This window comes from Agelaius tricolor, unplaced genomic scaffold (assembly GCF_023055355.1).
Source record: "Agelaius tricolor isolate 1412-34295 unplaced genomic scaffold, bAgeTri1.0.p SCAF_9, whole genome shotgun sequence".
Lineage (NCBI taxonomy): Eukaryota > Metazoa > Chordata > Aves > Passeriformes > Icteridae > Agelaius > Agelaius tricolor.
Window position 1 is genome coordinate 22,068,010 of NW_027269269.1, and position 24,305 is coordinate 22,092,314.

Below are 24,305 nucleotides of genomic sequence, written 5' to 3' on the forward strand. Positions count from 1 at the left end.
TATAGAATAAACATAAGGTTATCTGGAATATAAAAAACAGTTAAGGAAAAAAAGCTGAGTAAGATAATAATCAATTGTGAAAACCAGTGAAGAGAACACTAACACGCAGTCAAAGATGCCATCTCAAGTCAAAAGAAATGTTTATTGTTATAAATGCATTTGTCCAGCTCAAGTTCCTTTCCAGGACTTTTCCATAGGACTGAGAGCACAAGCAAGCTGGTTTGGTATTTTAAACTCACACACCCTCTATGGGACATTACACGCTACTGCTGCAAGAGGATGAGCATGATTACCAAGGGAATGTTTGTTTCAAACTACTGTAAGCCACTTTCTCTTCCTTGCAAAATTGCTTCAGCTCAAGTCTCTCATCAGGTCATTGCCCATAAAATACAAAGTACAATTTAAATCTACACATATATTTACAGTTGCAAAACAGCACAGAAAAGACTGAGGCTTTCCTCTTGTTCCTTGCTGCAAATATATGAGTGCTGGTGTCATTCCCCTTCTGATTTCCAGACCAAGGAAGTCCACAAACAGGACTCAGCCACAGTATTCTCTTTAGGTTGCACTAAAGCCTAAGTTAAGTTGCAATAAAAGTAGGGTTTACATTAGTGCAGGTAATAGGAGAGCCCTGTGACTCTCAGATTTGGAGATTGCACAGGAAGGGAATGGCATAAAAGAAATTGATTTTTTACACCATGACTTTAAAAAAAAGACACTTTTTTCTGCCTTTGTTGGCGCAGGAATCAACATTTTGCAGCCTGTAGAAAATGCACGTAAGAACCAGCCAGGGAAACACGGCAGAGAAGGCTGTTAGAAATAAGCCAGTTCATCATGCTTTGTCTTGCTGCCCTGGTAACTGTGGAGGCTCAGCTGCTCATTCTCGTGGGGGAGGCTCTTGAACACCCTCAGGTGCATGAACTCCTCATTCCCAACATGGACCTGCAAAGCATGAGACCCAGTGAGATCGCTGCAGGGGGAGCAGCCTGCAGCAGGAGGGGTGGGAGAGGCTGGGCTGGTTTGAGGATGGAGCAGCAGACAGGCAGTAAGAAAAACCACTGGCTTGTTTTAAACCAGACTAGGAGCCATGACTTTGCAGAAATACCACCTAATTTCCCATGAAAATGGAGAAAAGAGGATCTCTCTATTTAACAGATAGGGAGAGGGCTGGGAGGTGGATATTTGTGGTTTTTTAATGCACAATTCTTTTTCTTATTAAAGTCAAATCGTAAGCATTATCCTCTAGTTAAGAAAGGGAAAAACCCCACCATTCCAAAGATTATACACATTAATATAAAAGAAACAACCCAATGTCCTCTACCTTGATGAAGTAGTTTGTTCCAGCAACCAGCTGAGTTTTAAACTCCACTGCAGTGAAGACATCAAAGGTTTTCCCTTCTTTTTCTTCTATCTGAGCTTTTACCTTAATGAAACAATAGGTTCTTTAGAAATGATGAAAGATTCAAGTATTTAGGACTTCAGGCTTACAGTTCACTGCTGCTGAATTCCCCAACACAGAGTCCCTGCTTTTCCAAGACATTAAAAGATCAAAATGAATCATGTTAAGTTTTGTGTGAAAGCAGGACCAGGAATCTAGGGAGGTGGCAAAGCTGAGTCGGAGGTGGGAGTCAGTCACTACAGGCTGACGCCAAGTCTGGAAAACACTTGGCAGTTCTTTCAGCATGTCTGCTGGAATTTGTGTTTTCAAACTGCAAAACAGCGCTCAAGAAGTCAAAATAACCTGTCAATAACCTGTCCAGTACCCAAGAGGGAGCCATGAACTCCTGAAATACAGCTCTTCTCTCCTGCACTGAGCACTATAACACATTGTGGATATATGGAAAATTCTTGGTCGGGAAAGCAGAAAATTTCAGCCTTTGTTTTGCAGAGCAAGATGAGTTAGTCTTGGAGTCCTTGCTTGCAAAGTCCTTGCCTGCTCCAGGCTGCACCTCCTGCGCTGCATCATTGCATAGCCCTCCCTTCACTCCCAAGGCAGTAGTACCAGCAATAAGTAGATCCTCCAGCTATAAGGTGTACTTCTCCTTTTTCCTAAATTCAAGGAATATACATAGATCTACACTCCTGCCTAAATCCCACAGGCTTCCTTGGCAAAAGACAAGTGCCAACTTTCCACTGGTCAGGTGCTGTAGATGAAGCAGGAACAGAAGAACCATTCCTGCAACAGAGTTATGCTCTCCCACCTCTCCAACTCCCAGAACTCTGGTGCCTTTTCAGTGACCATCCTGTCCCTGTGTCCATGCTTTTTACCTTCTCTCAGAGGCCATACCTCTACACTCCTTCCAGGTTATCATCAGTATGTCACAAGCAAGATAATGATGTTTGGACACTCTCCTGTTTGTTTTTTGCCATACAGAAATCCAAGCTGCATTCTGAGATGCACTGAAGGGCACAGCCCCAGAAAGTGCCATGATTCAGTCCCACCTCCTCCCCTTCTCCTGAGTCACAGGCTGGAGCAAGTGGCTTCAGTTTTCATCACACTTTTACAAATTTTAAGCAGTGGGGCAGACTTAAGTCTCCCACTGACCCTTTCTTGTCCTGTTCTCCTTTAGCAATCCTAGGCACTGGGCAGCTTTGGTTTCTGAGGTCACTACATTACCCCAGCTCAGCACATTTTGTATTTCCACCAGTGAGCTGAACACTGGGCCTTGGGTGCAGAGAGCTCAGAGTCCTGCAGCTGCAAACTTGTCAGGGTGTTTGTGGCAATGAGTCACCACAACATGTGACAAATGAGTACCCTGAGTCAGTGTGGAGAGGGAGATCCCAGACAGAAATACTCTCCCAAAGACCTGATGTCAGTGTGGATTTGGAAGTCCTGGAGGACAGGAGCCAGCACTGTGTCCTGCTGGTACCAAAGTTAATGGCATACTGGGCTGCATCAGCGGGAGCCTAGCCAGAAGACAGGCGAGTGATTATTGCCCTTTACTTGGCCTTTGTTAGAAAATGTGGAATCCTGTGCCCAGTTCTGGGCCCCCAGTACAAGCCAGACACCAATAAACTGTACTGAGCCCAGTGAAGGGTGACCACGAGCACTCCATGAGCACACCAGGATGGCTGGAACACTTGTGCTGTGAGGAGAGGAAGAAAATGAGCTTGCTGAGCCCAGAGAAGAGAAGGCTTTGAAGAAAACTTTCCAGTACCTACAAGAAGCCAGGGTCTTTCCAGGGATGAAACTTTCCAGATGCCAGAAGAATGAGACACAATGATCATAAACTAAAACTGGAGGCTCAGACTGGATATAAAGAGAAATATTTCCCCTGAGGACATTGCTGCAGTACAGCAGGAGTGTTCAGAGAAGCCGTGCAGTTTCCAACCTTGGAAGTTTTCAAGACCTGACAGGAGAAAGCTCTGAGCAGCCTGAGGATGCTGACCCTGGGCTCAGGCAGGAAGTGCAGTCCCTTCCCACCCAAACAATCCATGATTCAGTCACAGGGCTGGAAATGATCATGCTCTGAAGGCTCTCCACTGCCCTGCACTCCCAGAGCAGTTAAAAACAGATGGTTCAGAATCTGCCTGGATAAGCTCTGCCACAGTTACCAGTGAGAAGCCAAGGCTGAACAGGCCTGGGTGGAAATTCTTGCTGTGAGGAAGCTGTTCCTATGGGATTCCTAAGCCAGACACTGCCAAAGGAAGCCTTCCTGCCCCGTGTGACACTACACCTGCTGTGGGTCACAAAACTGAACAGCATGTGGCCATCACAAGGATTCTTACGAAACTGTAAAGTGAAGGCAAGAACTTGAAAAGCAGGAACAGGGAATATGTTTATGGCAAGCAAACTGGCAGGCTGTAATAAATCTCCACAAAGACCTGACTTTAAGCAAACAAAATGATTTGAGAAGGCTACCTTGTTTAACAAAATTAATGTTTTCTCCAGCAGTGTCCAGATGAGGATATGAGTGCATGGGTAAGTCTCAAGTTTGGGTTTTCCTACCTGTATTTAATTTAAGCAAGTAATTTAAACTGGCAGTCAAAACTCTAAAGTATCTAGGTGATTTAAATGAAAACATGAGATTTTCGGTTAATTCTGGTCACTTCTGAATCCAACAGGATTTTGTTTTTGGATTACCAAACCACTGCAGTGTGCTACAGAACAGAAAGTCAGGATTTCAAACCTAATTTTAAGCCATGTTAATTGTATATCTGCATCACATTTAACATGACATGTAGGCCTTTTCAGGTCAAAGCAATAATTATGACTCTCAGCAATTCTCAATCGTGTGCTTATTGCTGCAAACTCAGGCTGGTGCTTAGGAGATGCACATATCTCTCCCTTTTCCTAAAACACACAATCCTCAGACTGTACAAGCTAAATGTTAACTTCAGTGGCTGCGGTGCTCTGTAGGTGTTTGGGAACTCCTGCCTGGGGAACAGGCCCAGGCAATGACAAAGAGTGTCAGAAGCTGGAGCGCATCCTTCATCTTAGCTCTCCAGCTTACCACATCCTAGCCGACAAAGCCAAAAAGCAGAAGGAACTTGAGTTTCCATGACAACAAGAAGAACGCGTGCTTTGAAAGAACTTAGTTGCACAATAGCATTTTTAGAATAAAAGCGTGTGGTCCAATAACATGAGCGGTACCTCAGGTACTGCAAGTAGCATCAGGATTTGGAGCTAGCTGTGGCTGGAGCTGAATTCTGTGTTGGGGAAAAGCAGAAGCAGCGAAGAAGCTAACTTGCTTTATTCCACGTTTCACCCCCTCAAAAAAACAAACAATCCCCCCCTTCCCAGACAAACAACAAAAAACCAAAACCCCACACGCAAGCACAAGGTTCAGATTCTGTAAGAAGCACAGGAGCTCGTTCCCCGAGCTCAAGGCAATGGCTCTGTCGGGTTTCCCCGCGCTGCCCGCGGTCCCTCTGGAGTCCACAGGGCCACGCCACGCGGGCACAGGGAAGGAGAGCTCCAGAAGCCGGCGACTGCTCCGCGCATTCCCCATTCTTCCCACCTTTTACACCGGGGGGCGGTGTCTCGGCTCAGCCGCGCACAGCAATGGCCGAGCCCACGATGGGCCCCGCACAGGCCCCGCACGGGCCCTGCCCCGCCGACGGGGCCCTCCCGGGCGCGCCCGGCCCCTCACCTGCTCCGCGATCCGCTGCGTCTCCTCGGTGGCGGGCCGGGCCGCCGAGGCACCCCCGCACAACATGGTGGCACCGCTCCCCTCTGGGCCGATCCTGCCCCTCGGCAGGGCCGGGGCGGTGTCGGGGGCGGTGCCGGGCCCGGGGGTGGAACCCGCGGGCGGGGGCTCGGCGGCCGAGGCGGTGGCGGCGGGCGGGAGCGGGAGCGGCCGGGCCTGGCTCCGGCCCCGCCCAGCCGGGGAGGGGCCAGCGCGGCCCAGCGGGACCAGGGCTGCCCGCGCTCGGCGGGGGCATCGCGGCCCGACGGGCGACTGAAGACAAAACCAGCCCAAAGCGACACTTGCCGTGCAAGCTGCCGGCAGGATTTATTCTGCGCCCTGGACAGAAGGGCTGCGGCCGATCCTCAGCGAGCGGCGCCTCCGTGACAGCTTCGCGGGAGGACAGGGCCGCCCTCACCCGCTGTTTTGCCTTCCCCTGTGCCACCTCTCCCAGCAGCGGTGTGTTCCCTTAGCCGCATGGAAAGGTCCATCTCCAGGCTCCTGTCAGAACTCAAGAAATTCCTCTGGTTGCCCTGGAGGACTCGAGTCCCTGCCCAGGGGGCTAAGAGACCTTGGCACAGAGCCCAAAACCCCTGTGCCTTTGATTTAGCCCTTAGAAAAACAATTACCAACCTTAGATGTAGAATTAAAAGTCACGAAAGTTTAAGTAGAATAATAGTGAATTTATCACAGGGTGAAAAATAGATTTTTGGAGCTTTTAGAATGTGGGTTCAGGGGGCAAGATGGAGGAATCGGGGCATGTCCAGCCTTTCTCCTTCTTCTTCTTGGCCTCCATCTTCTGCTGTGATGTTGGCACTTTTAGATTGGTTTAGAGTAGAAGTTCACTGTCTAACATGGGTGATAGGTATTGGAAAGTTACTGTAAATAGTGTACACGTAGTTTTTAGTATAAAAAGATAACACCACCTCTGAGGTGGGCAAAGTGCCTCTGACTGTCCTGCTGAGCAGACCTCAGCAGGTCAGGAGAAAGAATTTTATAGATAAGATACAATAAACAATCTTGAGACCGAGAAATGAAGAGTTCTGACTCCTTCTTCGACTGCCAGGCTGGGAAAAGAGACTTTCTAACGTATCTTGGGGTCACTCTGACCAGCTAGAGTCCCGAGAGGCTCCCTCATTCACCACGTTCATCATTCCCTCTCTCAGGCTGATTTTGCCGCTCCTCAGCCAGCAAGCTGAAGGCAGCGGTGAATTATCCAGCCTCTGGGAAATCCCTGAGGAGATTTTAGTCTCAATGTTCAGGTCTTTACCTAAATTTCCCCACAATTTAAGCATCCACTCTTGCAAAACCAACAACAAACACCTACCTTCCTCCCGCTTTGCAGCACCCCTTGGTAAAGTTGGTCAATATAAACCTAAATTTAACAATAGCAGGTATTGCAAACTGAACAGAGCTCATGGACTGACAAGGAGGACACAGTGACCAGCATGAAATATAATGGGGAATTTTCTTTCCTCTGGTATCATCTATAAATAAATTCTTTGATGGGGCTTTGGGTAGGCAGAGTTCTGCCACGTTTGTGGGAGACTGGGGATGAAAGGTTGGCCTCTTCACTAGGCTACTTCCCAAGTTTTCCAGTGGAAATCCCACCAGAGAGCTGATACACTTTTGTTGCTTCACTTCTGGACAGTTCAGGAAACCCCATACAGAGGCAAGCTTTCCAGTGGCTTTTTGAGCCACGGTGGGTGGGATGAGGTGTTCACATGGGCATCTTCTGGTAGGAAATATCAGTGGAGGTTCTCAGGCTCGTGCTTTCAACAGATGAATGTTCCCCAGCATGGCTTCATCAGTGTTGTCATGTGTGATACACTGACAGGCATTTGGACAGGTGCCTGATCAAGCCTTGTCCTCTACTGGACTTGATAGAATGAGAACATATCCCCCTCTTTGTGCATGGGAAAGGGGTTTGGTTACAAAGCACCTTCCCAAAGGGGTCTTTTATTAGTGAATTTCCCTTGTGTCCAGCGTGTGTGTCACTGCAATCAGCTGCAGCAGCAGCTCTCATGCAGCATTGGAGCTGGAGGCTTAGGGCTCCACAAATGAGAGCAGGGTGGGTGGAAGGGGCTTCCCCAGCAAATACAGCACAGTTGGCCATGCTAAAAAATGATTGCAGTTCTTGGAGACTCATTGTATGCCAGGGTATAAATTCCCTTAAAGTAAATGTAAAGAATGGAAAACACCCAAGGAATGAAAAGCACCCAAATGTCAATATCATCTGCTGTATATATAGCTAGTGAATATTGCTCTCCAGACAAGGCAGCTGATGGTTTCTTTCTGTTTCTTACATTGCCTGTGTTCCTACACAGACTTTGGTTTGTAAATTGTGCTGTTTTCATTTCACACAGTGAACTCTTACAGGTTTCAGTCAGCTTCACTTCAGGGGCTGTGGAGCTGGGTTTGCTCCATTAGGAAGGATTCACTTAGCACTAAAACCACTCAGCTATTGGAATTTTTGGAAGTGTAGCCTGTAACCAAAATGACTTTTTTAGGCCTCTCTGCCATCTAGTGCTCATCCCTGTTTGTGCAGTGAGACTCAGGAGACCCCGGGGCTCAATTCCATCTGAGCCCACGAGCCACATTCAGCAGCCTGGGGAAGTGACCTAGTTTTCAGAAGCAGTAAGCAGCTCTTGGCTGAGTCCAGGGGTAGAATGTGGTTTCCAAAATTTGGGCTAGAAGGATTTGTGTTTTCAAACTCAACTTTTTTTTTTTTTTTTTTTCTCCCCCAATCATCTGAGCCAGTTTTAATCAAATATTGTCATTTGCAAGCCTTACAATTATAGTTGGGTTGGTTCTTATGTGGTGTAGTTAAAATTTGAGCCCACTCCAAGGGGGATGTAACAGATCAACAAAAGGGTTAAAACAACTAGTCTGAAGAGCCTGCTTCTTGGGGTTCTGGACTTCCACTTTGCTCCTGTAAGTCAAAACTCCTCTTCCTTGTCAACAAGTGGAGGTGGCAAAACAAAGTTTTTATACAGTAATGTCACCTGTAAATTTTATTTGCCTGCCCTGGCAGAAGAACAACCAAGCAAAAACAGTACAAGAGAATTGTGGTGTTTTCCCCAATGCATTCGAACGCAGTCCTTTTGTCTCTGCTCACACTGAGCTGCAGGCTCATCTACCTTTCTAGAAGAGGTCTAGACTACCTTCATGCTTAATGAGGGAGGACATTGACATCTTCCTGACAGATGCCTGTTCTTCCACGGGGAATCTGGGAAGAGGGAATTAAATTCTGCAATGTAACCCTAGCCCCTCCTGCCAGGCTGTCCGGTGTTTTTCCTCTCATCAGGCTGCAACAAATCTCTCTGCTGATGACTCTTTACAACTTTTCCAGCATTAATCAAAAAGAACGAGACATGCCTTGAGAAAACCAGGGGCACTTATATCTGCTTTAGGAAGAGTGGGACAAGAGTAATCCAGTTCTGCTATGATCTCTGCTGACATCCTTACTGTTTTTCTTTGGGTACAGTCCGCCATTCTTGTGCTAGGTGCCCTCTCTTCAAAATGGGAAATAACCTAGTAGGTGGCTTTTAGGAGCAAAACTGTATCCAGTTAATCCATTTGTCCCTATATGTGTCCAAGAACCTAGGCCTGAATGTCTGTCTCACCGAGAGCAGCACACACACTTCTGATATTCACCTACTCCAGTGATCCTACTACCACAGCTGGGGGCTCCCCCTCCATCCCTAACTCCTCCATTTCTCCTTGTTCCATCTGCTGTGTCAGGCCCACCCGTACCGCCAGGACTGTCGCAATGCTCCGTGTAGGTGTGAGGCAGGTTAATACGGCAAAGCACAACGCTGACTATGGTGTGAAGGGTTAGCCTTGTATGCCTTGTGGGATAGTACAGCAGCAACATTTGGTTAAGCATACAACTACTAGCGACATAATCAATCAGGGATACATCTCATTGTGCTTTTGCAGCGTTCTCTGCGAGAGATTTACAAGCTGTTCTCCCCCTCCACCAAAGCAGGCAGGCTGGAGGTAAAGCTATTCCAGCTGGAGGAAACCAGTCGGAACCTAAGTAGCTTGGTCTAGTGCAATGGAGTCTACGGAGAGTATTGTCCAGTATTTCCTGTTGGGCAGAAAGGAGAGACTGGGACATTACTAAATATAAATTAGCAGGGCGCTCTGTCACATTAAATACTTTACATGTTCACACCCTTGGCTGTACACAGTATGCAGGACGTTGGGGGCTTTTTTATTTTCCCCATGACTGTGCTTTCCTGAAGTGAAACCGTGTACCTTGCTTTTGTAGAGCTGAGAGTCCTGATGCACATGGTTACAGATCACATATACTGGATAAAGAGGGAATATCATACATAGTGGGAAAGAGGAATATTATACATAAATGTAAAAGCAGGGTATAGTGGAATTGCCTAGTGCCTCCCATAGTCAGCTGAGTTACAGTCTGGCAGGAAAAGCTTACGGAGGCAAGGCAGCATGCAGACTTCTGCTTAAGCCCCACCAGAGGCGATCTTCACTTGTACTTCTGAGATGTCCTGGTTTCAATAAAGCAAATGCAAATTCAATCCCAGGCTCCCCAGACACAGTCCTTCCTCTGGAGGCACATGTGCTACCCTGCTGGCGCTAACATTAAGGTGTGGTGGGGCTGTGTCACAGAGTGTGTCTTTGTTGCCTTTCCTGTTCAGAAGCAAGAGGTAAGCAAGTTCCTCTTGGGGGCTGGTGTACTTTTCGCAATCTTCTTTCGTTAGGAATGTACCGTGTTCTCTGTGACAGAGCCACTTCCAGTGCCTATAAAATTTCGGGAGTTAACCGACGGCAGGGAAGGCTCCGCCTCAGGGCTCGGTCCCTCTTCTTTGTTGTCTCCCACCACCGACTCCTGCGAGCTGGTCTCCGGGCTGGAAGCTGCCTGGAAGCCGGGCTCAGCCCCGAGGGGCTCATTGATCTGCAGGGGAAGCAGGGCCCGGTGCCGCATCAGGCTGTCGTCACTGTTCTGGGCCTCCAGGGAGTTCTGGCGCTTGGCGTTCCTGTTGGCCATGGCGTTCTTCTGCGGCTCCTCGAAGCTCAGCGACAGCGTCACCGTTCCACTCCCAAAGCTGACTTTCTGCTTGCACCCACGCTGCTGCTGGCGCTGCCGCTCGGCACAGGCTGGCAGAGGAAAAGGGTCCTCGTGGTTGCTCTTGCTGCTGATGGAGGAGGAAGGGGTGGAACCGGTGGAGCCCCCCAGGCTGTTGGAGCGCTTGCGGGACACGTTGCTCCGTCTCAGTGTGGCCCTGGCAGCCACTTTGAAAGCGTGGGCAGCTGTACTGCAGCGCACCTCCTCGATTGTGTTGCGGGAGGGCTTGAAGAGGATGATGTAGACTTTGTTGAAGAAGATGCAGGCCAGAAGCCCAAAGCTGGCAGCCAGTATTGCAATCACCTCCACAGCAGACACGAACTTGCCATATGTGCTGGCGTAAGCAGGGATGAAGGAGATCCACACGATGAAGAATATCAGCATGCTGAAGGTGATGAACTTGGCCTCGTTAAAATTCTCAGGCAGCTTTCGAGACTTGAAGGCAAAGAAGAAACAGATGGCCGCCAGTAGGCAGGTGTAGCCAATGAGGAAGCCGAGTGCCATCAGGGAGCCTTCATGGCAGGTGATGAAGATGATCTCATCTTCCAGTTCATGGTTTCGGTAACTGGATGGCGGGGCCGTATAGAGCCAAATGACACAGATGACAATCTGCACAAACGTGCACAAGAAGACCAGGAGGAACTGAAGGTTGAGGCCCCACCACTTTCGGTGGAGACTCGTGGGGATCTTTGCTTCGAAGACAAGAAGGACACGGTTGGTTTTCACCAGGATGCAGGAGATGCAGAGGACAAAGCTGATGCCAAAAGCTGGCTGCCGCAGACGGCAAGTCCAATTCTGGGGCTCGCCAATGAAGAACAATGAGCTGGAGAAGCAGCATAGCAAGGAAAAGAGGAGGAGGTAGGATAGCTCCCGGTTTGTGGCCTTGACGATGGGTGTGTTGCGAAATTTGGTGAAGACTCCCAGAACAAAAGAAGTCAGGAAAATTCCAAGCACAGCAAAGAGAGTCAGAGCAATCCCAAAGGGCTCAGTCCAAGCCAGAAACTCTATCTGCTTGGGGATGCAGGATGTGTGGTTCTCATTGGACCAGTAATCCTCAGGGCACTTGTCACAGGCACTTGCATCTGAAAAAGAAGAGATAAGGAGAGGGAAGGTTTATCAGAATGAGAGGCTGAAGTGTGGGATGACATATATGGCAGCTACACACCAGCCTTGATCTTAAACACACAGAGTGTTCCGCTCCTGTGAGCAGATCCCCAGAGTCATATATTGATGTCTCGCAGTTTCTTACTCTGAAACAACCAGCCTCCCAGGGGCTATTTAGGAAAACTCAAAGCATGCTTGGTTCTGGCTTAAAAGAAGTCCTGCCTCTGCCCTCATGTTTTTTGTAATACATTTCTTGGCAAAACTTTGCAAACTACGATTGCTATCAGCTCTTACACAGGCTCTGGTTTTCCCTCTTCCTTGTTTCTTCACTTTTATCTTCTACTTCTGTCTGTCTTCATACCTCTCACACTTTTATCATCATTTGAATATCCTGCCTTTTTCTATTATAGAGAAAATTAAAAACGTGCTTGCCTCCTTAAATGCTTTGAGAGCCTATTTCATATTCCATGGAGGCAAGTCTTACTGTCTAAATTGCTCTTCCCTGAGGGCAGGCAATGCCCTTGACTTGCAGCACATTCTCATTTCACGTTGGAATGCCAGGGAAAGATGTGTCTTAATAGTATCACTCTCCCTATACCCAGCAAATGCCCCACTAATGCAAAGGGAAAATTGGTGCCTCCATCTCCTTCATAAAAGTAGTTGGGCCTGCTGTGATAGCATGGCCATGCCAATGGCTTGCATGATCAAAAAGCAAGGACCTGTTGCTTCTGCTCTTCTTCTTTGACTCAAATGGGTCTTGTGCTCTAGCAGGGAGGGTCACAACTCTTTAGATGGTAGTAAAAAGGAGTTGCGAGCAGAGAGCTGGAGGTCTCAGCTTACCTCTGCTTTTGGGATCCTAGCAGGATAGCAAGGGGCTGCAGAGAGTCCACAAACTCCTTTAACAGCAAGCACCCTGAGTTTTGCACCTGAGCACAGACACAGACTCTGACCACAGCTTCCAGAGCAGAGATTGATGCTAATGAGAAAGTCAGGAATGCCCAGCTAACAAGGCCAAAAGTTTTCAGGCTCTCTTGTTCTTGAGATGTGGTTGGAGAGACCATCCATGACCTGATATGACACTGCTTTCCTAAGGACTTTTTACCTCACCTAAGATCTTTATTTGAAAATCTGGCACTAGATGTAAAAGCTCAGTCAGAAGCTGTCATCGCTACATCATTTCATTTACATCCATTCAGCCAATAATTCTTATTTTTCTTGTGCCTTTTACCTGGGAGTTCATTACAAGCTGCAAGCTGCAGACAAAGCAAGGTTAATTTTGTGTAGCAGGGAATGCAGCAGCCTCTGCCAGAGACAGCTATTCAGCACTGCACCCTAAAGACACGCTTTAACTGCTGTCTTGTGGTGGCTTAGAGACTGTGCTGCCTCTGAAGGGAGTCAACCAAGTCTCCCTCCTCCTGCAAGGCTGCTCATTCTTTCCCCCTCCTTTGTGTTGTTAACACCTGAGGGCACACAGCTTCTCATTCTAGTTGGAAACTCAACCTCCCAAGAGCTTGTTTTCCAGAAGACCAAAGACCCCATCCGATTCGCTCCATGGTTGCACAAGTGCCAGCACTGCTCCCAGACAAAGTGTGGGAGCAAACAGCTGGGAAAGGACAGATTGTTTCCTCTGCTAGCATCGCAGTCTCAGCTGGATGGAACTGGTTGTAAAGCTGCTCTCTATGTCTATAAAACTGGCAAGAATGGGAAATAAAGACTGTTACTGTTAGCTGAAATTGCAGCAGGAAACTGTTGAGTCAGAAGACAGTCACCACCTCAGCCCCATAAATTCCACCTCCACACCAGAGCTAACTCCCAAAATTGTGTGAAAAACACCAGAAGACCCCTATTACATATGACCAGAATTGCTTCTATTTAATCTGAAAATCCTGCTTCCAAGCATCCTATAGTACTGTATCGTCATGCTAAAAAAATATCAATCCTTTCTGATAGAACACAAATTAGATTCTCCCGAAGAACACTTGTTCAGTTTTGCAAGGAGTTTACTGAATTGTTCCTCTCTTAAGAGGTCTGCAGTGTTTACTGGGACCAGCGCACCAGAGAGGGTGTGAGGAGGTCCCAAGTGCCTGACAGTGTAGAGAGGACTGATATCCTGAAATAATTTACTTGCCTTCATTACCCTGGGGAAGCCCAAAACTGAGGGAGCATTAGTGGTGTTGGAAAACCAAAATTTCTCAACCATTTTGAAACCTGAGTTTATGTTTTCTGTCTCTTCCAGAGCCTGGGTAGCTTGATCCAAGCTCCCAATGAAGCAAAAAACATGCCCATGGGTGCTCAGTAGGATCCACAGATTCTGATCTTTTTTAGTGTCAGTGATCAAGAGAACCTGTAGTTGGTGAGTTCATAAAGGGAAATATTTCTCTCTGCTTGTGAAATCTGGGATGTAATGGATTTTATTTCTTTGTAAAGCATGAAATAAAACCCTGACAGTTTGAGGAAAACATGGGGGCAGACAGATAACTGCAGAATTTAGGATGGGGAATCTCTCCCTCCTCCAGGTTTTTGGAGGAAAAACTACTGCTACAGTGCAATAGAGTTTGTTTGTGGCTGCCTGAGAGGCTTTCTATATGTAAGTTGTTTTTCAAGCTCTCTGCCTTAATTTTCCTGATGCAGGGCAGAACGCACAAGCAGGCTTAGCAGTAGACAGGACCTGAGGACCACAGGACTCAACTCCTGTAAGGTTTTCAGAAGTCCCTCAGACTTTCTGTGAAGCCTCCTGGCAAAGCAGGCAGCAGGCCAGCCCTGCAGGGAAGTGATTTCAGCACAACTTCAGGTGATGATCAGGCCCAGAGCAGCTCTGGGGCCATTACCTGTCTCGTCACTGTACTCCCCGTCGGGGCAGTCCACGCACTCGAAGCAGCAGGTGGGCTCCCCCTCAATGATGCCCTTCCTCGTGCCCGGCAGGCAGTCCCTGCTGCAGTTGGAGAAAGGCACCTGCAATAAAAGAGCCCGAGCAGGTTAATGGTGCCAATGCCTTACTGTGGCAAGATCTTGGCTTCCACCAAGGCAATTATTGCTTGGTTGGCATGCTGGATGAAGAGCCTCAAATGCTCACCTCTTCCACCCACAGAAAAGACACATTTTGCACAATAGTCCTTCCCCAACCCACTGCAGTGAGATTTCTCTGAAGGAACACATCAAGGGATAATAAGGAAGATCAGCAGACCTTTGTAATCTCTACTGTGTTGTGGACATTGCAAACTGGAATGTGACCATGATACACATACCTCAAAACAGTCATTAGATGGTTAGAAGAAAAGACAATCAATCTCTACTGGCAGGAATTTGAGTCAGCCTTGGAGATGATGGGCCCTGACATCTGATCCCCAATCCAATATATTGCATAATGTCTGCTAATAATTTGTGGGAATTATTTTAAAAAAACTTTTCTGAAACTCACTTCTTCTTTAAGAACACTGAACATCTAAAGATGCAAATCAGTGGCACTTCACAGATCCAAAGGTTTCCAGACCTCTGCTGCAGCAAATGATGTCACCTGCTGGCTGTGCATTCCTGCTGTGTCTGAGCCCACCTGAGCACTGTCGTGTCCTGGCAGCAAGTGGTTGCATGGGCTCACTGCATACCTGAAGTACACTGACACAAAGACTTCAGCATGATGAATGGAAGCCTGGGACTTTGTCACACAGTCATGACCTGAGGTTGAGCTCACCTCTTTCCAACTAAATTAAAGAAAGGGAGTTGACAAAGAACATGACTTTCTCAGCTCAGGAGAGTTAAACTTACAATTTCCACTGCTAGCAAAATACCATGATCCTTACGTAGTCAATGGCTGTTCTGTTTGGAAGCCTCCATTCACCTTTTTGGAAGTTTGGTGCTAGTTTACCCAAGTGCTGCCAACCTGCTGATCTCTGGGAACCTCCTGCATTGATGCATTTGTACAAGGAGTCCTAGCTATGGTTTGGAAGTTGCCTATGTGCAGGCTTGATGCCCTAGCCACAGGGGAAGCAAAGCTCTCACTAATGATAACTGCTATGTAGAGATGAACACTGTGGCTCAGTGAGGGCAGTCTCTGTGTCCTATCATTGCTGCCTGAAGTGCAGCTGCAGCACAGTTTGGGAATGCTGTTCCTAAGCTGTTCATCAGGATTACATCATTGATGGGACAGACACATACACAGGGCAACTCCCTGCTTGAAGCACTCTGCTGTTAGTGCCTACTGCTATAAACACAGTGCTCCTATTCCTTGGGACAGTCTTTGAGCAGGCAGTGCATCCATCAAGAGGACTTCGTCAGTCTAGCCTGTCTTTCCCTAGCTGCCACCTGTGATTTTGAACAGAGCTGAATCAAAGGCCTGGCTGAAGTTACACGCTGCTTCCCCATTATCTACAAAGTTGATTGAGCTTCCAAGGAGAAAAATTAAATTGGTTTGGCATGATTTTATCTTGACAAATACACGTTGGCTGGTTCTTATCAGTTTATTATCCTTTAAGTGTTTATAAACAGTTTAATTTTTTTTTTATCAAGTCTTTTAGGTTACTGAAGCTCAAGTCAATTGTGCATAATTCCCTTGGTTCTCCCATAACTGCTTTAAAACCAGGTATTATGATTGCTCTCTGATCCTTTGAGACATCATGCATCCTCCACATTTCTGGAAGATGAATTGCTAGTACTTTTGTGATTGCTTTGGCTGAATTCTTAAGTATTCTGTGGGGAATTTCATCAGGTTCTGCCAAAATGAATCTATCTATCTTACCTACTCTTTAACTCATTCTTTCGCAAGTCTGTCCAATGCTCAAGTTCCTAAATGTTAAAATTACCTACATTTAAACTTTTGTTGGGGGTGACAAGAGGCATAGTGAGTGAAGTACTGGCTACTCATTTTGAAAAGAGCCTTTTATCTGAAAGAAATTGGGAGTATATAAACTGAAAAAAAGAGGCTGCAGGAGACACAGAAATTGCAAACCCCTCCACTGCACATAATTTACATACCCTGGCACTACACTCAGCAACATCCTGTCACATTTTTAACAGTTTAGGACAGAGAATGAAGTTAAATATTGCACTGCCAGAGAAATTTAGACCAAGAGAACACAATCACTCAGTTTAAGTAAAACCCAATACATCCTAACTGTTGGAAAAAGTGCAAGATGCATTTGCAACAATCTGAAGGAGGGATCATAATATCAGAGTTTTTTAAGTTCCACTTGTAGTTTGTACTTAGAGACTCCAGGTGGACATAGAAAAGCTCTGAGGTCAGTATTTCTGTGGCAGTATGCTGTGTTCAATTCATGCCTCCTTCAGAGTGCTCTGGACTTGAATCAGAAGTGCAGCTGGAGTAAAGGAAAGGTTGAACTCATGCTGTAACTGTTCTGGGCAAGTAGCTAAGGCAGAAGCATTACTTGATCTGCCAGCCAATGTGAATAATCCCCTGGAAGTGAATTCCCTCTTTCATTAATCAGGTGCTGGCTTAACACATTGAAACATCCCAGCAGGGCCTGGCAGTGACATTTCTGAGCTAATACTCTATTCCCTGTGTCAATTCCCAGATCACAAACCATGTACCCACTCAGTATTCCCTCTGGGAGTCAGAGTTTCTGCCTAGCTGGCTGCTGCCAGCTATGACAGCACTTCATTTGGCTCTGGTCTGGAGATGTCTGCACCATGTTTCCATCACGTGAAAACAGCCTGGCTGCTAGTGACAATAATTATGCTGAAAAAGAATTAAACATGTGCAAGACAGTGGAGAAGGACTTAGACCTGACTGAAGTCAATTGATACCTCTTGAGATCACTACTTCTGAGGCTGCAGAAGCATTCTCAAGGAAAATACAAGGAGAAAAAAAAAGGTAGCAGGTGCTGGCGTCTTCCACTATTTGAGCACCATGTCCAAGTTAACCCAGGCAGATTGACAGGGCTTTTTCGGTTGGTTTGCAAGGCAAGGGTGTGAGGAAGGCTCTGGGACTTGGTGGGTGAAGCCAGCAGAAAGAGTTGCAAATATAACTAAGAGCAAGCAGAGGCACTTCTTGATACAGAAATAATTGGAGTGAAAGAGATGGCTCTTTTCAGCAATGAAACTGCTGAGGTCAGAAAATATTGATTTAGTCAACAACCAGACTTGGGTAATGAATTTTTCATCCCTTTGAAACACTGCTATAAAATTCTACTGTATCTGCTTGGGCCAGGATATTATATCCAAAAAAGGATATAATTTAAAACATTAATACCCATTAATACCCATAGGTAAACAAATGTACAGAAGGGGAGGAGACATTGTCTGTTATTTCAGTGTGTAAGAAGGGTAAGAAAGACTATGGCAGAGACTGTGTATACAGTAAGGTGAATGGATCCATATCATGGAGCCATAATAGGAGGAGTGTGCAGGGCAAGTTGAAATTTCAGCTTGTGGATCTGGAAAACATTGCTGTGAGGATTTAAGCACTTACCTCCTTAGAGAGTCCACCCCACAGGATCTTGTTTTCATTGATAAAAAGCCTCTCCCCTTTCTTGGCATAAACGTTGTAGTGCCCAACCTCTTCAAAGACGACTGAGCCATCCTCCGGAGAGAGATGCCAATTGATTATTGAGTAATTTCCTACCAGGTCCCCAAACTCATCAAAATCCACCTGCTCCCCCATGTTATTGGTGAAATTTAAGTGTCGCAGATGCTTGAGAACCTAGAGAGAGACAGAGAGACACTGTAAATGCCTGTGTGTTACAACTCTACCACAGCACACATCTGTTATGGGGGCAGTCCTGGGAAGAAACACTTTACTACAAACCTTAATCTCTTCAAATCTTTTAATTGCAGCAGTAGGAGGTTTTCTATCCCATGAACACACAGAGCATGTACAAACCTTGTAGACAACACAAGGTATTGTGGCCCTCTGGGTGGCTGGCCACCCATCTGTAATACTTACTGATGCTACCCCATCATCCATTTAGCATTCCTCTTTGCTCCTCTGAGTCACCTCTGCAAGCCCAGAGCTCTTTGTTAGGGCCAGGGAAGTGGCAGCAGCCTTTCATGTGTTTCAGTCACACATACATCACTCTCACCCTGCTCTTGCAACCACTGTATGAATGCTCTCAGTTGGTATCTCTAGTCTCTGAATGATCGATCACTCAGAAACAGGAGTTCTTGAGAAACAACTCAGACTTGACTCTGGATTGAAAAAAACCCAAGCCCAGTGCACTTCAGTAAGAAAACACCAACAAATCAAGCTCATTTACCATATGGCAGACCTGGAGAATTCCTACCACTTTTTTTGGCTTCTGTCTCATAGTTGCATAGCTGAAAGTAATCACATTCTGCCTGTTCCCTGGAGTTCTTCCCTGTAATTTTCATCTCATGCCTTTAAGTGTTATATAGAATCATAAAATCATTAAAATATGAAAATATCTCCAAGATCATCAAGTCCAACCATTAACCCAGCACTGCTCTATTCACCATCAAACCATGTCCCCAGGTGCCATCTCCACACATTTTTTGAACACTTCTAGGAATGGTGATTTCACCACTTTCCTTGACAGCCTATTCCAATGCTTGACTATCCTTTTAGTGAAGAAATTTTTCCTAATATTCAATCTAAGCCTTCTCTGGCACAACTTAAGGCATTTCCTCTCATCATGTCACTTGTTACCTGTGAGAAAAGACCAACCTCCTCCTTGCCACAACCACCTTTTAGGGAGTTACAGAGAGTCATAAGGTCTCCCCTAAGCCTCCCTTTCTCCAGCTAAACAGGCCCTTCCTTTCCTCAGCTGCTCCTTGTCAGACTTGTTTTCCAGACCCTTCACCTGCTCTGTTGCCCTTCTCTAGATGTGCTCCAGCACCTCAGTGTCTGTCTTGTAGTGCAGGGCCCAGAACTGGACACAGCACTGGAGGTGTGGCCTCACCAGTGCTGTATATGAGGGAACAATCCCTGCCCTGCTCTTGCTGGCCACACCATTGCTGATACAGGCCAGGTGCCACTGGCCATCTTGAACACCTGGGCACAGCTGGCTCATGTTCAGCTGGCTCTCAACCAGTATGCTGCATGTCCCTAATTCCAGGGACAACTGTAGTTGTAAAATTCATGATCTAGATTGCCTAACAAGTAGGCCTAAGAAACTGCAGCATAAAAGAAAGCCTGTCCTGGCAACTGTGATACAATTCAGCCATATTGTATTTCTGTTCAAAAAATAATTGCTGGTTTAGGCACTTCTCAGATTTCTCCCCAAGCTCATCTATGGAAAGATAAGGTGACTCTGAGAGTTCCTGGCTGTCAGCTGCCCCTAGACCCCAGCAGCACAGTTGCTGCTGTGCTTCTACTGCCCGTGACAGCTTGTAAGCCCAGTCTCTCTCCCTCTCTCTCTCCCCCCCTCTCTCTCCCACCTGTGAGAGCCCAAACATACAACTCTGGATGGCAAAATGTAAGAGAAGCCAAAACTAAATCAATTTGTCTGGGCAGGCAGAGTCCTCTTCACCCCACAGACAGAACAGACAATATTGTTTTGATGAATCCTTCTCACCTGGAAACACAGGGACAAGGGAACAGAATCACTTCATTAATTCCTGTCAGTTGTGCTAAATTGTCTCATTTTTCGCTGTTTCCTTTTGGGATCCTCCTAGCTCAAGCTAAAATCCCCAGAGCCACAGATACCCTCCTCCCACTGCCTGTTTCAATGCCTGCCTGAGAGAGTCTGGAAAAATCATTGTAGTACTACAAAGGATGTGACCAACAATACCTTTTTGGCTTGTATGATGTTGATGGAAGGATATAAAAAATTGCCACAGTACTCAGTCTTTGACTAATGGGTGAGACAGAGCAGGCAGGATTTTTTTCTGTCTCATTCCTGTTGCCCCTCCTCTGGAGACCAGCTCACCCATAAGGTGTGAAGCTGGAATTATCTCACCAAAGAACCAGGACCTGTCCCTGAAAGATCTCACCCTCTGATGGACACAGCAAAAGAAAGTGCTCTGTGCTGGCACTTTGCTGTGGAGAGCTGGGACATGGCCTGCTGGGTAAGAAAATAGGAGCCTGCTCCCCTGTCATTCCCCTCATTGCTGAGGGGTACCCAGGAGGGTGCTACTTGCCCAACTCCACTGGGGGACAGTGAGAACAGAGCAGAAGCAGCTGTGAGCTCAGACAGGGTCTGCAGATCCCCAGTGATCTGTTGTACTGCCTCACCTCACTCTGGCCTCATCTGCACAGGGGCTTCAATCTGGTTGGTACCAGAAACTTTGTCTGTCAGCAATGCAGGTTCTCAGCAGGCAGCTCACATTCCTCTGCAGGCTCTGGCACCTACCACAGGGTGACAGCTGCAGCTTTGATGTCCAGATGAGGTTTGTCCTTACACTGAGCCTAATGCCATGTTTCTCTTCACTCCAACTCAGTATGACACTCATGCAGCACTACTGCGTCCTTCTGAAGGACACCAGGATATCCTGAGTATCACTGCTGGGTTGGTTGACTGTTACCTGCACAGACAGGAGACCCTGCCCTTGTTTTGACTGCAGTTACTACACGCACAATCTTGCAAGAGCCATATCGAGGATTCTTCTGTTCAAGTCCTGCCTTTCCTGGTCAGCTGCATCAGCAGGAGGCTCACTGGCCTTAGGGTCAGCAAGCTGAATGGTGGAGAAACTTCTGGATTCCCTGAATGCAATTTTTTGTTTGTTTAATTTCGTAACATTCATATCAATTAGTCTGTTCCTAGGCCTTCCCTCCTGTCATTAGGTTTCTTAAAAATAATACATACCCCTGGCTTTTAGTGGGGTTTTGTAGAATTAGTTTGATAGGACCTTTCCCTTGGTCACACACACTACACCTGAGGATTAAGGTTATAAATGAGTTCATGTATGACTTGATATGCCTGTCTGACTGTTAATTCATATAGAAGTGCTGATCTGCAAATTGTGTTGTCTTTCCCCAGGCAGAGTGTACCAGCTTCAGCTCTGCAACTGTAGCTAGTGGGTACAAAATGTGTATTAGTTCATCCACGAAAGGCACATGACCTGATTAAAATTCCAAATGGAAAGGCAACAGGAACAACAGAAATAACAAAGCCTGGGGTTTTTTCTTTTTAGAAAACAAAAGCTTTTCTTCAAATCTAAATTTCTGAGGGGCAGCTTGTAAAATGAACCAGCAGAACATGTTCCTTTTGTAGAGAGCAAGAAAGTCCCAGGATCCTATCTCTGTATCTCACAAGTTCTGCTCTTTACAGTGTGAAAATACAGTTTAAACAGACAAGGAATATATAAACACTAACCTTTGAAAGAGGAAGTTGTAGAGTCTGAATAACCCCAGAACTATTATATATTCACCAGTCTATCAAAGATTAGCTAAAGGCTTACAGTTAAAAAGTGTCACTGTGTTTTGTAACTAAAGATAGAAACACACATAACCAGGACTAAATCCACAAAGACCTAAAAGACCCTGCTTCAGCCAGGCCAACAGCATGTGTCAGGGGTAGGTGTATCATATCCTGGAACCAAGAGTTTATGAAAGAAGTGTTGACCTTGTGGCTTGGATACACTGTCAGCAGCTGGTGGAAGCCTGTGGGGAGAGCATTGTGCAAACTGCTGTCTTCAGATATTTCTTTCTGTAATTTTCCCTTCTTTTCTTTTCTCTCTGTCATAGACTTCATGTTGAATTGCAGTGCCTTTTAATTAAAACACCTATTATTGGAAAGGACTTGCAAGCTACCCTCTAGTTCACCCTCCTATTATTCCTGGTAAGGCCATTCCCAGCCATGCAGCATCCTATACTTTGTCCAGGCTAAATATTCTGGGTCATGTGGTTTCCACTTTTATGGGAGGATCATAGAGCTGTAACATAAATGCAGTTGTTATTAGACCAGGCTGGCAGCTCACCTGCCCAGGACCTGTTTGGGACTGTGGCCAAGAGCAAATACCCACAATAGGAGCCCAGGGGCTGTGGTACTCCCCCTGAACACTCTCACCCATTTGGCAGCTCAGTGACTTCCCCGGCCAGAGCTTTTGTACCTGATAACCTTTGGGTGGATTTTTCTTCCATGATGTTGCACATTAGTGTTTTGTACCTGTGTGAACTTTTCACATCCACAGCCTCCTACAGCACAGAGACCTAGATTTTGTGAGACAAGCACTTCTTCATCCCTTTTGGAAGAGCAGCTACAAAACTCTTTTGATTTTTATGCTTAAATTGGTAAAGAACTGTCATTTGCTGGTCATCTTTTCATGCCTCTCAGGACTTTACAATCACCTCTCTTCAGACACCTCTTTCTCAGGCTGCTGAGCCCTACCTGGTGTTGGTATATCTTGTACAGAAGCTGTTTCACTGACCCTTCTCCAAGCATTCCCAGTCTTCTTCATCAGATCTGAGTCCTGCACAAGATACTGAAGAGAGATGCACCAAAGGGTTGAGAAAGTGGCCCCAGGACACCCTGTTTACCTCTGTGTCCCTTTTCCAGTGCGACTTCCAGTTCTTAAAAGTGCATTTGCTTTTTTTGACTCCTATTCAGATAAGCCTGAGGAGTCCACCATAGACTTGATCAACTTCATTTGTGATGTCAGGTCTCATAACTGATTTTTATTCGCTGCTGACTGTCTTTCAACCAACACACACATAAATTCTGAATTTGCTGACAGACTACCAGAAGATGCCTTCAAGAAGCCTGAGCATACTCTATGAATAGAAGTTCCATTATCCATACACATCCCAAAGCCTTCAAAGCACTTCAGGATGTTTGTGAGTTAGGGCTTCTCTTTAGAGAAGCCATGGTCACTCTTCCTCAGTATATTCTATTTTTCCTTCCTAAATTTTTGAACCACAATTTCTAATAATAGGCTCAACCAGGCTCTGCTAGTTCCTTGGCTCTCCTCCAGAACCCTTTCAGAAAATTGATGTCTCATCTGCCAGCTTTCTAGACCTCAAGACCTAGGATTTTTCAAGTGAGGAGATGGGCACTGCAGCCAGCTCTTCTGCTACTTCATCTGTGAGTCTGGCACATCCCTTGGGTGAATATTGTTCACTTGCCCTGAAGTATCAAGGTTCATTTTGCTCTTGTGTTCCATAGTTTCTTCTATAGTCAGTTCAATTAGACAGATCCTCTAAAAGTCCCTCATAAATAACTAAACCTTCTTAAGTTTGTCCATGAAGAGCACACTTTTCTTCTGTCATGGCCTTACCTTGTCTTTTGCAGTGATAATCTATAGCTCAACAAACAATCCTACTCCTGAAATGTTTAAAGTATGATTTATGAGCTTTTACCCCATTTCAGGATATTGCTTATTCATTTTTCTGGCCAGCCTTATTTTATTTGTACATTTAATCTGCCAAAGTTTATGAATCTTCCTATTTTACTCACTGAACATAACTCAGTTATTTGAAGGATGCTGTCTCACTTTTAACAAACACCCCCTAATACCTTTGTTTTGCTTTGCCAGCTTTCTTTCTCCTCCTTTTCTTGATCTGCAGAATACACACTAGTGACTTTCTGTCACTAGTACTGAGGCTGGTGCCAGGCAAAAACATCCATTCTAAATTTTAGATGCTGTCAAATAGCAGAGAATTTTGTGTGTGCATGCATGTCCAAACCTGAACTTTGAGCTGTGTTCTGAAGCACAAGCCACAGACTAGTTGAACATTTTGATAACAGCTGGACTAAACAAAAGTGGCATGTCCTAAACACTCCAATTAGTAACAAGATAGGAGACAGATCCACCAGTTAGGAGGCTGATTGCAACAAAAACCTAGGGCTCAGGGCTAGAAACAAGAAAGTGAAGATGATATTTGGATAAAAAGCACTGGGTGTAGGGCAAGATCCTGCAGATGAAGGATATGTGTGGAGACAAATGTTGGGGGATGCTCAGTAATCTTGGCCAGTAATGCTTGAGAAAGGTAACTGAGAGAAGCTGCACAGCATAAAGTGAGAATTTCCACCTTGACAGACCTCTACCATGTCCCTACCAGGAGGGGAAGGTGAGATCACTGGGGAAAGCAAAAGTGTGTGAGATATCAAGCAGTTAAAAGTTGTAGT

At 46.1% G+C, this 24,305-nt stretch overlaps 2 protein-coding genes across 2 annotated transcripts in view; both read right to left on the reverse strand.

Annotated features, from left to right (window-relative positions):
• Positions 1-123: 123 nt before the first annotated feature.
• Positions 124-5,333, reverse strand: LOC139592861 (cystatin-B-like). The gene is made up of 3 exons (XM_071433210.1): positions 5,094-5,333; positions 1,322-1,423; positions 124-942 (listed from the first exon to the last, which is right to left on the reverse strand). Exons 1-3 carry the CDS (start codon positions 5,157-5,159, stop codon positions 814-816), a joined length of 297 nt encoding a protein of 98 aa, XP_071289311.1. The 5' UTR covers positions 5,160-5,333; the 3' UTR covers positions 124-813.
• A 2,792-nt stretch (positions 5,334-8,125) lies between these two features.
• Positions 8,126-24,305, reverse strand: part of CASR (calcium sensing receptor) — a 73,861-nt gene continuing 57,681 nt past the window's right edge. The window contains exons 5-7 of the mRNA XM_071433212.1: positions 17,753-17,983; positions 14,160-14,283; positions 8,126-11,309 (exon numbers count right to left, since the gene is read on the reverse strand). Of these exons, the coding sequence (XP_071289313.1) occupies positions 9,859-11,309; positions 14,160-14,283; positions 17,753-17,983 (1,806 nt within the window). The 3' untranslated portion in view covers positions 8,126-9,858. The remainder of the gene's footprint in view (positions 11,310-14,159; positions 14,284-17,752; positions 17,984-24,305) is intronic.